Source organism: Dendroctonus ponderosae, unplaced genomic scaffold (assembly GCF_020466585.1).
Source record: "Dendroctonus ponderosae isolate FM_Combo_2020 unplaced genomic scaffold, Dpon_F_20191213v2 Dpon_F_20191213_1, whole genome shotgun sequence".
Lineage (NCBI taxonomy): Eukaryota > Metazoa > Arthropoda > Insecta > Coleoptera > Curculionidae > Dendroctonus > Dendroctonus ponderosae.
The window spans coordinates 8962701-8977205 of record NW_026017110.1 but is presented as its reverse complement, the minus strand read 5'-3'; the positions used below and the strand labels follow the sequence as shown (position 1 = coordinate 8977205).

General features: G+C 38.0%; 1 protein-coding gene across 1 annotated transcript in view; it reads right to left on the bottom strand.

Moving 5' to 3' along the window:
- Positions 1-14505, bottom strand: part of LOC109545980 (apoptosis-stimulating of p53 protein 2) — a gene marked incomplete in the record, with an annotated part of 130613 nt that overhangs the window by 12942 nt on the left and 103166 nt on the right. Inside the window, 3 exon segments of the mRNA XM_048661139.1 lie at positions 1955-2160; positions 3884-4062; positions 4270-4543. Of these exon segments, the coding sequence (XP_048517096.1) occupies positions 1955-2160; positions 3884-4062; positions 4270-4543 (659 nt within the window).

Genomic DNA, 14505 nt, shown 5'->3' with positions numbered 1-14505 from the left:
CATCTTCCAAGATATCGCAAGTAGCAATTTGAAATTTTCAGCATCTTTTGAAAACAGTAGAAGTTAAAGAGGGTGAAAGTTTCATATAAAACGACCAGGATCGTGATTTTTGCGAGCTTAGGAAATATTAGACTAAAAATCAATGCTTGCACTCAACTGCGCGCTCTTCTTTTAAAAAATTGCACCTTCCAAGATGTCGCAAGTAGCAATTTGAAATTTTCAGCATCTTTTGAAGACAGTAGGAGTTAAGGAGGGTGAAAGTTTTACGTAAATCGCCCAGAATTGTGATTTTTGCAAGCTTAGGCAACATTAGTCTAAAAATCGATGCTTGTATTCAACTGCGATCTATTCTTTTAAAAAATTGCATCTTCGAAGATATCGCAAGTAGCAATGGGGTCGTTGCACAATTTTTTCTCTTTCGTAAAATTGATTATTGACGAACAAATAAGGGCCCTATAATTTTTTTTCACATTTTGTCTAGTCGTAACAAATCTATCAGCAGTCAAAGTTTAAACTTAGATAAAGCGCGCCGAAACGACGAGTTTTGGCTGATCGTAATGTGACGTCACGAAGCATGATTCTGCTCCGCCACATTTCAGCGCTTATACGTGTTTCCTTGCTCTAATGTGAATATTGTGTACAAGTACCACTACGTCTACACCAGGAAAAAACATTTGTAAAAGTGCCATTGAACGAAAAGAAACGGAAATTGTGGTTGAAAGCAGCGCGGTGAAACTGCACCGATCTTTCTGCAAAAAGTAACATTTATGCCTGTGAGGATCATTTAGATGTAAGTTCGCATAAAAGCAATACCATTTATAGGGTTCTCAACCATGTGTGTTCGTTCGATTTAGGTTTCACCGTTGCTTCATTATGTGCAATTTTTGTTTGTTTTATTTCACAGCTTGAAAAAGACATGGAAAATTTTATGGAGTGAAAAATGACGCTCTTGTATGAGCCGTAGTTTTGAAACGTAATAGACAACATTATAAATGACGCTTTAGATGCAAGATTATACCTGGGTATAAATAAAGCTCTATTTATTATTAAGCTACTTAGAGAGACTACAAAATTGGGTTTAGTAAATATTTATCTAGTTCTTAAAAACATTCGCCTTGACAAAACTCTTGCTGAACTAGGTGATGAATTTGAATTTTCCGCAAGTACGAGTAAAATTTTTGCAAAATCTATCTTTCTTTTAAAAAATTGCATCTTCCAAGATCAAGCAAGTAGCAATTTGAAATTTTCAGCATCTTTTAAAGACAGTAGGAGTTAAACAGGGTGAAAGTTTCACGTAAATCGCCCAGAATTGTGATTTTTGCGAGCTTGGTTTATATTGGTTTAAAAATCGACGTAATCGACGGCGTTCCATTATTTAAAAATTAGCATCTTCCAAGATGAAGCAAGACACTCGGGGCTAAAGATACTGAAAGTTTCACATAAATCGTCCAGACCCTTGATTTATGCAAGCGTACGAAACATCGTGCTTTTCTTTAAATATTTTCATCTTCTAAGATACCGCAATTAGCAATTTGAAATTTTCTGAATCATTTTAAGACAGTAGGGGCTAACGGTGTTAAAAGTGTCACATAAATCGCCCAGAGACCTGATTTTTAGAATCATTGGAAAAATTAATGTATAAATCGACGCTAGTTCTCAACGGCGCTTGTTTAAAAATTCGTATTTCCTAAACTAAGACTAGTAGCAGCTTGAAATTTTCGCCGTCTTTAGCACACGCTTTAACGTTGCTGAAAGTTGCATAGAAATCGCTCTAAAATTCGGACTTTTGACAGCCTACTAAACATCGGCCTTAAAATAAACGGTTTGACTCAACTGCGTTCCCTCCTTCAAAATTCAGAGTTTCAAACTGTTTGCAAATTGACCCTAATATTACAACCGAAATATAAACAGCGAGAGTAATGGGAGGAATCGATGAGAAAAAAACAGGACTTACCGAACAAATTGGTGGTAAGCAGCTTTATGCGAAGCGGCGCTAATTTGGCTCGCCAGCTGCTGGTTGAGGTGCCGTTTCCTCTGCAGCCTTTCCTGCAGTTCCGATATCCTTTTATCGATAGCGCTCATTTCCTCCTGTCTGGCAGTAAGTGCCTCCCTTTGCTGGTTAAGCCTTTGATTTTGTTGCTCGTTTAGCTTGTTTCGAAACTGTAATCAATTAAGGGAAAACTGCATTTTTGTCTTGAAATATGTGAATTCCATTCGAGAAAAAGGCGGTTCTTTGTTGGGCAATCTAAATCTCCCTATCAAATTCTTGCGAGTCTGGCTGCCAAATTGAATTTCCACGATGAAACCAAACATCTTCGAGAGGAAAATTCGCCGGCAAATGGACAATGCAGCGGCATATAAACTAGCAGGCGAAATCGAATTTACATCGGAATTTATCCATTTCGGGGCCAGTGTTCCGCGTAATTTGAGCCATATTTCTGGATATCGTTTCCAACTGTTGCCAACTAACTGGAATATTGAAGGAAACGCATTTTTCTGTTTTATTTTTTTCAATTAAACATCGTTAGGCCGGGTCAAAAGGACATTTTCCACACGTAATCCGGCAAAGGAAACGTGCGCTTCTAATCGTAAAATCCACTGTCTAGATAAGGGAATACTGGAAAATATATTTTCTAAATGTCGGCAGCCAGTTTTTCCAGAATACGATAAACCGTCGGTGCTTTAAGTTCGCCTGCTAGTTTACGACGCTACTTTATAGTGACAACTTTTGTTAATTTTGCTTTACTTTTAGCGGTGATTTGTAGTGTTTTGCAGTTAAATGTTGAAGCATTGTTATGGACTCAATGTGGAAAGCAGCCTAACAAAGAATTTTTTTTATGGAACCGCTAGTTTCCCAAAAGAACCAGAGTAATTCCCAGCAAGGCTGGTTCATTTAGAAACTATTTTCATTCTTCAGTGTTTTCCTCCTTTTTGAACTACAAATTAAAAACATTTTGTATCCCAGTTGAGTGCTCCGGTCGCCGGAAAAATGCAGGAAAAGGAGTATATTTATTTTGCTCAAAATCTTTGTTTTCAAAATCCAAAGTTTTCAGTTTTTTGCCTTATTTCACCCTTTTTTGAGGGAAACCATTCAAATCTTGAAACGCTTTTTTCAGGATTTAAATTTTTTCATTTTCAAGCTTCAAAAATTGTGAAAAATTAGAACGTCGGTTTGACGAATGTTGAAAATCAATTCACTTCTCTGATACCAAAAATCGATTTTTTTCTTGTGTGTTTTCGAGATTTTCATCGCTCTCAAACTAGGAATATATGGAATGTTTGGTCTTTTTAAGGGAAAAAAATCCAGACGTTTCACCAGCTCGAATGGCTCGCATCCTCAGAGGCGTGCCTCGCTGGAAAGCTTACACTGGGCTGAGGTGCCAGGCGCTGAAAATGGTTTGGAGAAACAACCAACTGAAACTTTGTGATAATCTGACACATCAGGCCAGTGTATGCTCTGAGGGTGCAAATCACTCTTGCTGGCTAAACGTTTGAAAGATGTTGCTGAAAAAGAGACATTGTACAATTTGAGTAATGGAAGACAATTTAAGGCAATTTTTTGTTTATTATTTCAATGCTTGTCAATGCTCCATTACATTCTCAAAGGCAAGAAAGTTAATAAAATCATCTCAACCCTCATGTTAGCTCCCCATTGTCTTCCAGTCAAGAAGCAACAGGAACATTTATTGAGATATACGGATGCTTTGATAAAATCTCTCGTTTGGCCCGCTATTTCACCCTTCGTTCTTTCCTCTCCGCCTTAGAACCCTTGTGAAATCAATCGGCAGAAAAACTTTTGATTGATACTCTCCCACTTAATAAGCAAGCAAATAGAGCGCGAGCCCCATCAATAACACACGTTTTTACTTGCTTTGAAACTTACCATTAGCTCCCGTCTCAATTTGTCTAGCTCTAAAGCTGAGGCCGGCGGTGGGTCTCTATTCGTTCGCCCTCGTCTCAACTCTTCCAGTTGTCGTGTCAGCTCTTCCACTTTGGCAACAGCCAGCGATAGCTCCTTCTCCTTTTCATTGAAGAGCGCTCTAATTGAATCAAGGTCACTTGCTGCAGGAAAAAAACAGGGCCGTTACACCAGTGCATTACTGTTTTCCACCGCAGCCAGCTATTTTTCATAAACCGGAAATGTGCGAGAAATAATGAAGTTCAATGCTACAAATTGGCATTGTTTTGTGCATTGTTCCCCAGATGACATCTAAGTCGCCATGTTAATGAAAAATCCTGCAGATAATTTAACAGTTTCCACAGACTTACTGAGACTAATGTTATTCTGTTTCTGATGGTCCACCTGTCCGCGCAGCGCTCTCAATTTGCGCAGCTTCAGCTCCTGCGCCTCCACGCGGTCGCGCAAGCGGCGCAGTCGCTCGCTTTCGGCTTGGACGCGCTGCGTTCGCGCATCCTGCTCCTTCAAGTAGCGCAGGCGCTGCTCTTTGGCGGCTAGAAGTTGGTGCTGCGAGTCGATCTGCGCCTGCTGCCTGCACGCCATGTCGCGCAGCTCGGTCAGTGTCAACTGCACTCCGTCTGGTAACTGAAACAGTCCAAACTGAGTGACTACGTTCTCGAATTGGTGTGCACCCAGAGCCTCCAACCTCAAATTCAATTTTTATAAGCATTATTTGTCAGCTTTTTGAGACAGACGGCCCCGGATGATTGGATCACGTTGTAGAACAACAATGAATTGAAACATTTAGGTAGCAAGTATTTCGCTGCCTTTGCTATTAAACCAGCATGTGGTTGACAAAGCTGCCTGAACCAACTAAGCCATGCTGCGCTTTTCCGAGTGAAACTTCGCTGACTGGCCGAAGTTTCCCAAGTATTGACAAGCAATTTTCCAAGTGCAGGTCTGCAGGGGCGTTTCGGCACGCTTCACTCAGTCAAATTTCTTTGTGGGTTTTCCGCACTTTTAAGTCGTTTTACTTGAATTCAATTCGTCAAATTTTGTGAAAATCGGGCAATGCGATGAAGTTTTCAGCACCCGTAGAGCAAAAATTAAGCTCTATGTAATTGTGTATTTACCAAATTTGTAGTAGAGTTTTTTGACGAGAAATTATTTTTTTAAATAGGCAGCAAAGTGTGCAGCTCGAAAAGAAATCTCCAAAATTGCAGAAATGCAGAAGTTGAAATAAAGGATTCGATAGTGGTATATTCAACACTTCGTTAAAAGTCGTCCAAAACTCCCATCGCGATAAAATGTTCAGAACGGATAAAGCAAAAAAGGCGCTATGCTATTGCTATTATGTACAAAGTAACTCATTTCGAAAATTCCTACAAAAGCATGACAATTTTTGAAAAAACGCCAGAAAATGTGCGGCTTGAAATAAACGATTTGACACTGCCACTTTACAAAAATCGCAAAAATTTGCACAAAATTAACATTGCAAAGAAATCTTCAGGGCACATAGCGATAGAAAAGCTCTTTTAAACTCTGTGAAAATCAACGTCATAGAATAATAAATTTAGAAGAAATTAATTTTTCAAAATTTGACCTCAAAATTTTCGGTTTTTAACAGACGATAAAACAATGGTATTTTCAAAGAGTCGTCAATTTTCGTCAAAAGCTCCCATCGCGATTATACTTTTAGTACAGATAAAGCAAATAAAGCTCAAGACAATAACGCGTAAAGGAGAATACATTTGAGAGAAGCTGTTTTTTTGAAAAGGTATGCCTTGAGACAGACGTTTCGACACTAACAGTTTACAAAATTAGGTACAATTACAATAGAAACTCCCATTCCAAAGCAACTTTCAGGCCGTACAGGGAACTGAAAGCGAAATTTGATATTTTTTTGTGCACAGTGGCATTTTTTTTTTAAATTGCCCAAATTGGTCAAAACTCCCATTGCAAAGAAACTTCCCGGGCATATCAAAAAAGAAAATTTAACGGTCTAAAAACCAACTTTATAGTCTTTGTAGAATTTGTGAAAACTAGTATCTGAAATCTGAGGCTTGAAACAGGCGATTCGACAGTGGTACTTTAAAAAAGTCGGCGAAATTCCAAGCATGAAAAAGACGATTTGCCATTGAGAGTTTCAAAGAAGTTTATTGAACGCGCTGAAAGTGACGAAACTTTCAACACATATAGAGAAACTTAAGCTCTATACAGTTATCTATAAAGTCACTGTGGGCAAGACCACATTTAAGAGTAATTAATTTTTGAATCGGACAAAATAGACTGCAGTCACAAGGCAACAGCATTTTCAAAAATTCTTTCGAATTCGTGAAAAATTCCTATTGCGATGAAGCTTTCAGGACAATTTGAGAACAACAGGCTCTATGGAGCGGTGCATTAAGCTTCCCAGTAGAATACACTTAGCAAAACCATACTTTCAAAAACTAGTCTTCAAAATGTGCAACTTGGAACAGATTATTTGACAACTTCATATTCGAAAATTTCCAGAAATTTGCCCGAAACTCCCATCGGGATGACATTTTTGCGACAAATAGAACAAAGAAAGATCTACTCAATCATGTCTAAAGCAACTTTCTAGTATAACGCATTTAGCAGAAACGAATTTTTGAAAACTAGTCTGCAATATGTGCAAGGTGACCCAAACCATTTGGAATGGACAGCGGCAGCTAAAAAAAATTCGCACAAATCTATTCAAAACTACCATCATGCAATTTTCAGGACTCGTAGAACAATGAAAGATCTACTGAATCATGCATAAGGCCACGCCCGAAAGTCGCACACTGAAAAGAAATGAAAATTTAAAAACCCGCTTGCAAAATTAAAATAAATGGTGTGTCATACATTGAGGAATTATGTGGATCGTTCAACGAATTGAATTACCATTTTCCGCTCTTGGAGCTTTTTCAGCCGAATTTACTTATTTACCCAATGGGCAATAAATTGCGTAAGATGACAGCATTTGGGACAATGTATCATTTCACCGCAACAGTTTTTCTTCGACTTCAGACCGGGCGATAATTTCAATTTCAAATCGAGGACAATTTTAAAAATCTGTCTGATTTGGTGTCTTTTGCAATATAGCCCAAAAAGTTCATTTGCATTTATTGGGCCTGACGGTGAGATTTCTTTCACGCGAGTAAATGGAAAATCTTTATCAATAAGGGGCGATTTTGTGCGGCAAAATCAATGTTTGTACATTCCAGCTAATGGAGCTTTTTTCCTATCTGGAAAATGTTTTAGTGAATCCAACATGTTTGTAAAATTAGAATCCAAATGAAGTGACACAGTCGGAACGCCAACTATTTCTTGTTATTCGTGTCCCCAATTCCCCAAGTTCTCTTATTGCATTTTCGTCGAGACATTAAAGGGGTGCGATAAAGCGTCAGCTAGACACTGGGGTGGAGAATTTATCTTTGTTAAACATATTAAAGGCAACTTCATTAGAGTTTAATTTTCTCAAGTGGGGGCGGCCGAATAAATTGTTTTCCTGTTTCCGGAAACTGAAAACATCACATGCATTTTTAAGAAAAATCATCATGCTTCATCTACGCGCATTTAAAATACCTTCTCCAACCACGCCAGGTTCTTTCCATCTGTTTGAGCTGACTCCTCGCTTTCTGCTGTCGGATTCCCAATTTCCGGGCTTTTAACCGAATAATCCGCACTGGCTTGTACGAGCTTGTCCAGTCTATCGCCATTATTTCGCGTATCAGTCTCGGCATCTTTCTTATGAGTTTTCGCTTTGCTTTTTCCATCAGTGGCTTTAACATTAATCTGGACCAGTCGTTCCGTACAGCCCAGTCGCGTTCTCTCTTTCGACTTGGTCAATGGAAATGCTGGATTAACTCGCACTGATCTGCCCGGTTTCGGATGATAATCCTTTCGGTAGACATGCAAACAACGATTGTTAACCATTTGAATTTTATATGGCAACTTAATCGGGAGATTTTTTGCGTTATTAAGTCGTCGTCGATAGGAATGTGGTACTGACGTTTCACTCGCTCGCATGGCTGGCGTCTTCAGAAGTGTGTCTCCCGAAGCGCGTACACACCAGGACCAAATTCATACGACCGAAACGACCGAAAAATCTCCAACTACTTTTTATTTTTGCGGTTAATCACTCAAAAGACTGGCAATTTTACATACGGTACAAACAAAGTGAGTTTTTGCTGCAAATATTGGTGTATAAACGCAGTTTAGCCACGCAGTTAAGCCGTTTGGGCCTGCATTAAGCCCTGATTAATCAAGTCTAAAAACTTTACAACCCGGAATCGATTGAAACTAAATCCGCACAATAAATCTGAGCTGAGGAATTGAACGGCATTGCAATGCACAAGCAATTAATTCATCCAGCAGCATCTGACTTTGAAAACTTTCCATTGAGACCTTGGATGTGGAGGACGGACGTTTCGAAAAAGCCCCATTGTTCGGCATATTTCAATTATCAGGATTCCATTTCGTTCGGGGCGAATTAATTTCCAGGATGTTTTATGTCGGGAACACGAGGTTAAAGGCTGGCGCTACATTGTTTCGTGAGGAGAATTTCAAAAGTGCTTTTTTCGGACTCTGAAAGTGTTCTTAGAGCCTCTGTGTCCGTATTCCCCAACTGGGGCTCGGAGAACGCAATAAAAATAAATGTGTATCATGCTCCATTGGATTATGTATCATTTCTCTTTGATATACTGTAATAAAAGGCCGTTTAGGGTGTTTTCAGTTAATTTGTTTAAGTTTGTTGTCTGTCTAAGCAAAAATACAGCGATTTAGGAAAATTTGTCTCATTCGAATGTCAATGGATTCCGAAGAACAGGGGATCATGTAAAATTTTAGCTTTTTTTATAGAATTTTAACCAAATTTACTACAACCAAAAAAACTTGCGTTAGATTTTTTAGATCGAGGAATCTAATTTTGCTGTTACTTGGCTTTGGTCTGGCCAAGGCCTGGAGTCATTTAAAACATGAGAAATTTTGTGGGATTTAACATATCGATTTTTTGTTTGTAATATCTAATAAAAATCTCGGGCTAAAATTACATCTTTTTCAGTACAGTTTCTGAAACCACGTCGCAAGCGCGAATTTTTCTCAAAAAATACCAGGATTTAAAACGATCGTTTGGTCTGTCTGTCACAACAATCTGTCTAAAATAGAAGAATGAGAAAGTTTTTGTTCATCACCAGAAGTTTTTTAGTTCAGAACGTGTACAATTTTCATCGACTTTAAATCGACAAGAAGTGAAAGAACAAGAAGACTTTCGTCGTTGAAACGCAATTTGAAGATTTCATTTTTTTTAACGGAACGTCAAGAACAGAACTGGATCCACGAAATCTCATGCTTTAAAACGCTTAACACTCTTTTGCACTCGAAATCTTCAACTTTGGAACACCCAAAATTTCAAATTTGCAAAAAATGGAAGAAAGAGAATAGTTTTAGCTTTCAGATGTACGGTTCAACCGCCAGAAGATTCTACAAATAACGAAAGTACAGACACATTTATAGGGGAAATCTGCAAATTTGAAACATCGAACTTTTCACAGTTCGAAACGTGAACAATTTTCAATAAGTTCTAAATTTGCATAAAATGGAAAGGAAGAGTTTTGGCTTTCAAATGTACGATTCAACCGCCAGAAGTTCTTTCAAATAACGAAGCGACCGACGCATTTATTGGGGAAATCTTCAAATTTGAGACATTGAACTTTCTATAGTTCGAAACGTGAACAATTTTTCGTCAATTCAAAATCTGCAAAAAATGGAGGAAAAGGAAGAGCTTTGGCTTTCAAATGTACGATTCAAGCGTCACCAGTTCTTTCAAATAACGAAGCTACAGGCACTTTTGTTGGGAAAATCGTCAAATTTGAGGCCTGGAACTTTCATGGTTCGGAACGTCAACAATTTTTCATCAATTTTTATTCTGCAAGGAAGACAGAGTATACTTTTGGCATTCAAACGCAATTTTTAAAGCGAGAAAGTCCGACAAACCATGAAGCTTCAGGCGCATTTGTTGGGGAAATCTTCAACTTTGAGACATCGGACGTTCTTTGGATTGAATCGTAAACAATTTTTCATTAATTTTAATTTTTATTCTGCAAGAAACGGAAGGAGTAGATTTTGGGCATCCAAATGCATGTTTTTAAAGTGAAGTCCGCCAAATAATGAAGCTACAGGTACATTTGTTGGGGAAATTTTGAACTTGAAATTTTTTTTTTTTAATTTTCTTTTGCATGAAACGACAGAAATAGAAGACTTTTGGCATTCAAATGCATGTTTTAAAAGCGAGAAATTCCGTCACGTAACGAAGCTGCAGGCGCATTTGTTGGAGAAATCTTCAAATTTGAGACATCGAACGTTCTATGGCTTAAAACATGAACAATTTTTATTCTGCACAAACGGAAGACTTTTGACATTAAAATGCATGTTTTTAAAGCGAGAAATTCCGCCAAATAACGAAGCTAGAGGCGCATTTGTTGGGAAAATCTTCAAATTTGAGACATCGAACGTTCTATGGTCCAAAACGTGACCAATGTTTAATCAATTTTTATTCTGTACAAACGGAAGAAAAGGAAGACTTTTGGCATTAAAATGCATGTTTTTAAAGCGAGAAATTCCGCCAAATATAAAGCACACAGGCGCATTTATTGGGGAATTCTTGAAATTTGAAACACCGAAGTTTCAATTGCTTGAAACGTGAAAATTTTTATCCCAAAAGATTGAAGACTGAGAAGACTTTTGGCTTTCAAATGTAAGTTGAGACAGCAAAAAGTTCCTCCAAATACCGAAGTTATGGACGCATTTATGCGGGAAATCTTGAGACATTAAACGTTCCGTGAATCCAAAATCCCTAAAAAATAGAAGAAAAAAAAGCTTTTTGCTGTAAAATGCATTTTTAAAACCCCTGAAATATTCTTTGATCTCTAAAGAGAGTTCCAATTTGAGTTACGTAGTTGAAAAAATCTCTAGAGGTTTCCACGTTCACTATCTCGAAACTGGTGAGAGATAGCGACTTAAACAAAATACACATTTTTTGTTTAAACATTATCGGAGAACGAGACATTGCCAATAAAAAAGCCAAATTTTAAAACCCAAACAATTTCTGATATTTCAAACTGCAGCAGACTAATGCAGCTATCGGGCTCTAGACGTAGTCGTCTAGAAATTAACAAGACATTTGGATTCCTCAATTTAGAAAACTCCAGACAATTTTTTTACTCATAAATCTAATTTATTTTCTACTGATTTCATTTAAATGAAAATAAAGGTATATAAACTAGCCAAAACAACACTCTACATACAGTTGACTTAAATAAATTTTACTATCACTAAGAAGACACACCCAGAAGCAATTGCCCCGAAAATGACAACATAATCAATTTTGAAAAATGTGTTTTTTTTGGCAGCCCTTAGTAAACTTTTGAAAAAATCCACCCTTTTCTAGTTATTTGGTCCAGAACGTACAAAGATCGGTGCTTTATATTGTTTTCATGTCAGTCAATTTTGTCACATTAGTTGCGGATCGCTCTGTTTATAATGCAATCAATTTCTTTTGCCTCCTTTTCCACACTTTCTCGTCTCACTGTTTTCATAAAAATTCCATCACTCAATGCCACTTTGTTAATTCAATTGATGCCAACTTTGAAATTAGAAGAATTGGGCACGTTGTGCGGTTTTCCCAGCACAAAAAGTGCATTATCTCGCATTCAGGTCGCACGCTAATTTGAGGCGAGCGACGCTAAATAAATGAGCAAAAAAATTCCAATACCGTACCTGCTGGGCTGGAATTTTCAGTGGCGGAGCCCCAAGGGGGATGGGGGATCGTCTGAACGCAGAGGGGTCAGTCGGCTGGCATACGCAAGCCAGCATCGTTTTTATTTTTGTCTGTCAAGAAACTCATCCATTTTTCATGCCCTTTAATGGATGGGTGGCTGAAATAAAACGGTTTTCAATTCGGCATAATCGCATCAGGCCTGTTGGTATGAAGCTGGACAACGTTTCTCACACTGTTAAACGCCCGCGGTTTTTGCCCGATTAATTGCATTTCTTTTGTATATTAATAATTATCAGTTTAGGCCCTTTGTACTCAAGAATAGTTCCAGAGGCACAAACTCTTGCCAGTTGAAAAATAAAGAAATGCCGCCATTAAAACTGTATCTCATCCATGGGGAAATTGCCATTAGCGTCCTTTAATCAGGACATGAGCTTTTAAAAATTGGCCTAGAGTGGAAATGCCGGCCGGATTTAAACCATATTTCATTCGCTCCTTGACTAGTTTCTTCAGTGTCGCAGACGTAAATTTATTATTATGGCTGACACGTAAAACCATGGAAAATAGCTTGTTAAGAGTGTTATTAGTGCGATTTTTCATTTGCAAAAAAACCTGCTTTTATGACTCAGCCCTGCTTAGTCCCCAATTAGTAGAGTAAAAGTATTTGAAAACTTTGCTCAAAAGTAGARCAAGACACAACCGCAAACGACTGTAATAGAAAAGGATCGAATGACACTGACGCAYTAACRCTATCGGTGGGAGGGAGTGGATTGGTCGGATTAATTCGTTCTTCATCGGAGCTCGGCCTRCAACGCTCCTTCTCTCATCTATACATCGACCTCTTTCCAATACATCATTCCGATAATCTGCTTTGTCATACGCAATTATTCTTACAAAAAAGAAAAACTTTCCTCTTTGTTTTTCTTATTGAACTCAAGACTTTATGACTGCGCCTGCTTGCCATTTACAAATAAAACCAAGATATTGGAAGTATCCTAAGGGCTTTTCACTCCGAAAGCTCGAAATCCTAAAAGACATCGACGCAAAACCGTCCCTAAATCGGTGCCTCAATGATTTGGGCAAAAAGAAATCTGGCACGTGCCAGTGGAAGTCATCGATGCCAGACAACGACTGAACCTTACGGGCCTTATTAAGTCCTTAGACTTTAATTAAACCTTTAAATAACAAAACGCGCGCTTAAAAGTTCCGTTAATTATTGTCTTTCAAAGGATTTGAAACACTAATGGGCCAGAGCGTTGTTGAAATTCAAACAAGCCCATTTAAATGCCATTGGATATCGGCTTTGAACCAGCTTTGACGAGTTGAGTTTAACATAATTATTTCTCTTCATTATTAGACATTTAATTAATTAAAAGTTGAGACGAAAAAACAGGATCGATTGAAGCAAGTTAAAACTGTAGCAACACAACTTTCCAACCAAATGAATGAGGGTGAAAGCATAACTTTTTGATAAAGCGATTTATTCTGCATTTATTGGAGTTCTTAACAGCTTGACTTGATATATTTTCAGAGGAAATATACGGGGTATTTTGCCTAGTGTTGTCCACTCAAGATTTACTAATTTATCAGGGTGTTAAAGCCGAAAAACTCAGTTTTTGCGCGTGCGAACAATACATTATAAAAGTGGCATGGAAAACCGCGGCAGCAAAAGAAAAGTACAATTATGTCCAATTTATAGCACGTTTTTGTCGATTCAGGTCGCCTGCATAGGTGAATATGTGTATATATGATAATTTAATAGTAAATCGTTGGAGAAAAGTGCAAAAGTCCCGTGCTGGAACTCGACGAAATTGCACAGTTTTATATTCCAGAGTAATCACGAGTAGCTTGTTTGCTTTTATTACGCTGTTCGCAATTTTAGTCGAACATCTGGGCGGCATTTATCTCAACAAAACCCCATTTAGTTGCGGATTTTTTTCCGATACTCTCATGGCGTGTGTCCTTTTTAAAGGCGCCCCATAAAGCTCGGAACATTATGGAATAATATGCATATTTAGTAAGATTTTCACATATCTGCGAGGCCATAATGGCCCAGAAACAGGCAAAAGTGCGTGACAAACAGCTGGAATAAAACCTCGTGCATGCCATTATAATGACAAATAATTCAAAGTACATAAAGTCCATTTGCATTGAGCTGGAAGCTTAGAAGTTAATTTTAGGTTGAGCTTTTCGCCAATGGTTGCATGCTTTCAAAGCCGCAGTCGTTAGTTGCGGCTTTGAAGCATTAATGACCTAAATAATTCACCAAAAAACGAAAGTTTGAGTGATTTTTATTCATGTTATATACGCAAAGTACATAAAATTCTAAACTTAAGGTGGAGGTTATTTGGCGTTGTTGCAGATAACCCAGTGGATGATCGACGTGGCTTCTGATGATTTTTTTAGCCAGTGGAAAAATTGGTTCAAGTGAACGAAACACTCACACCCGCTGAATAACTTAAGATTGAAACTTCATAAATATGTATTAACTATGCAAAGTAAAACGCATTAATTTCACCGGCAATTTGGTGCCCAGAACGATTTTAATTATGGACTTAATGGCACATATAATTGGCCCATAATATTGAATATATTGGCAAGTTAAGGCCGGTCAGGCTTTGTGAACGGTGCTCATGAAGGCCGTTCCATTCGATAACGGTTTTATGAAAATTCTGCCAATTCTGAGCCCAAGTTCGGTTCCCCGCTCGATTTGAAATCACAATAAATATGCAAAAAATAATTTAAAAATTGTGAAAAACCATGCAAGCGTTGCGAGAAACAAAGGGCTTTGATGATTATTTTTATTATTCATAACATGGGCCCTTCG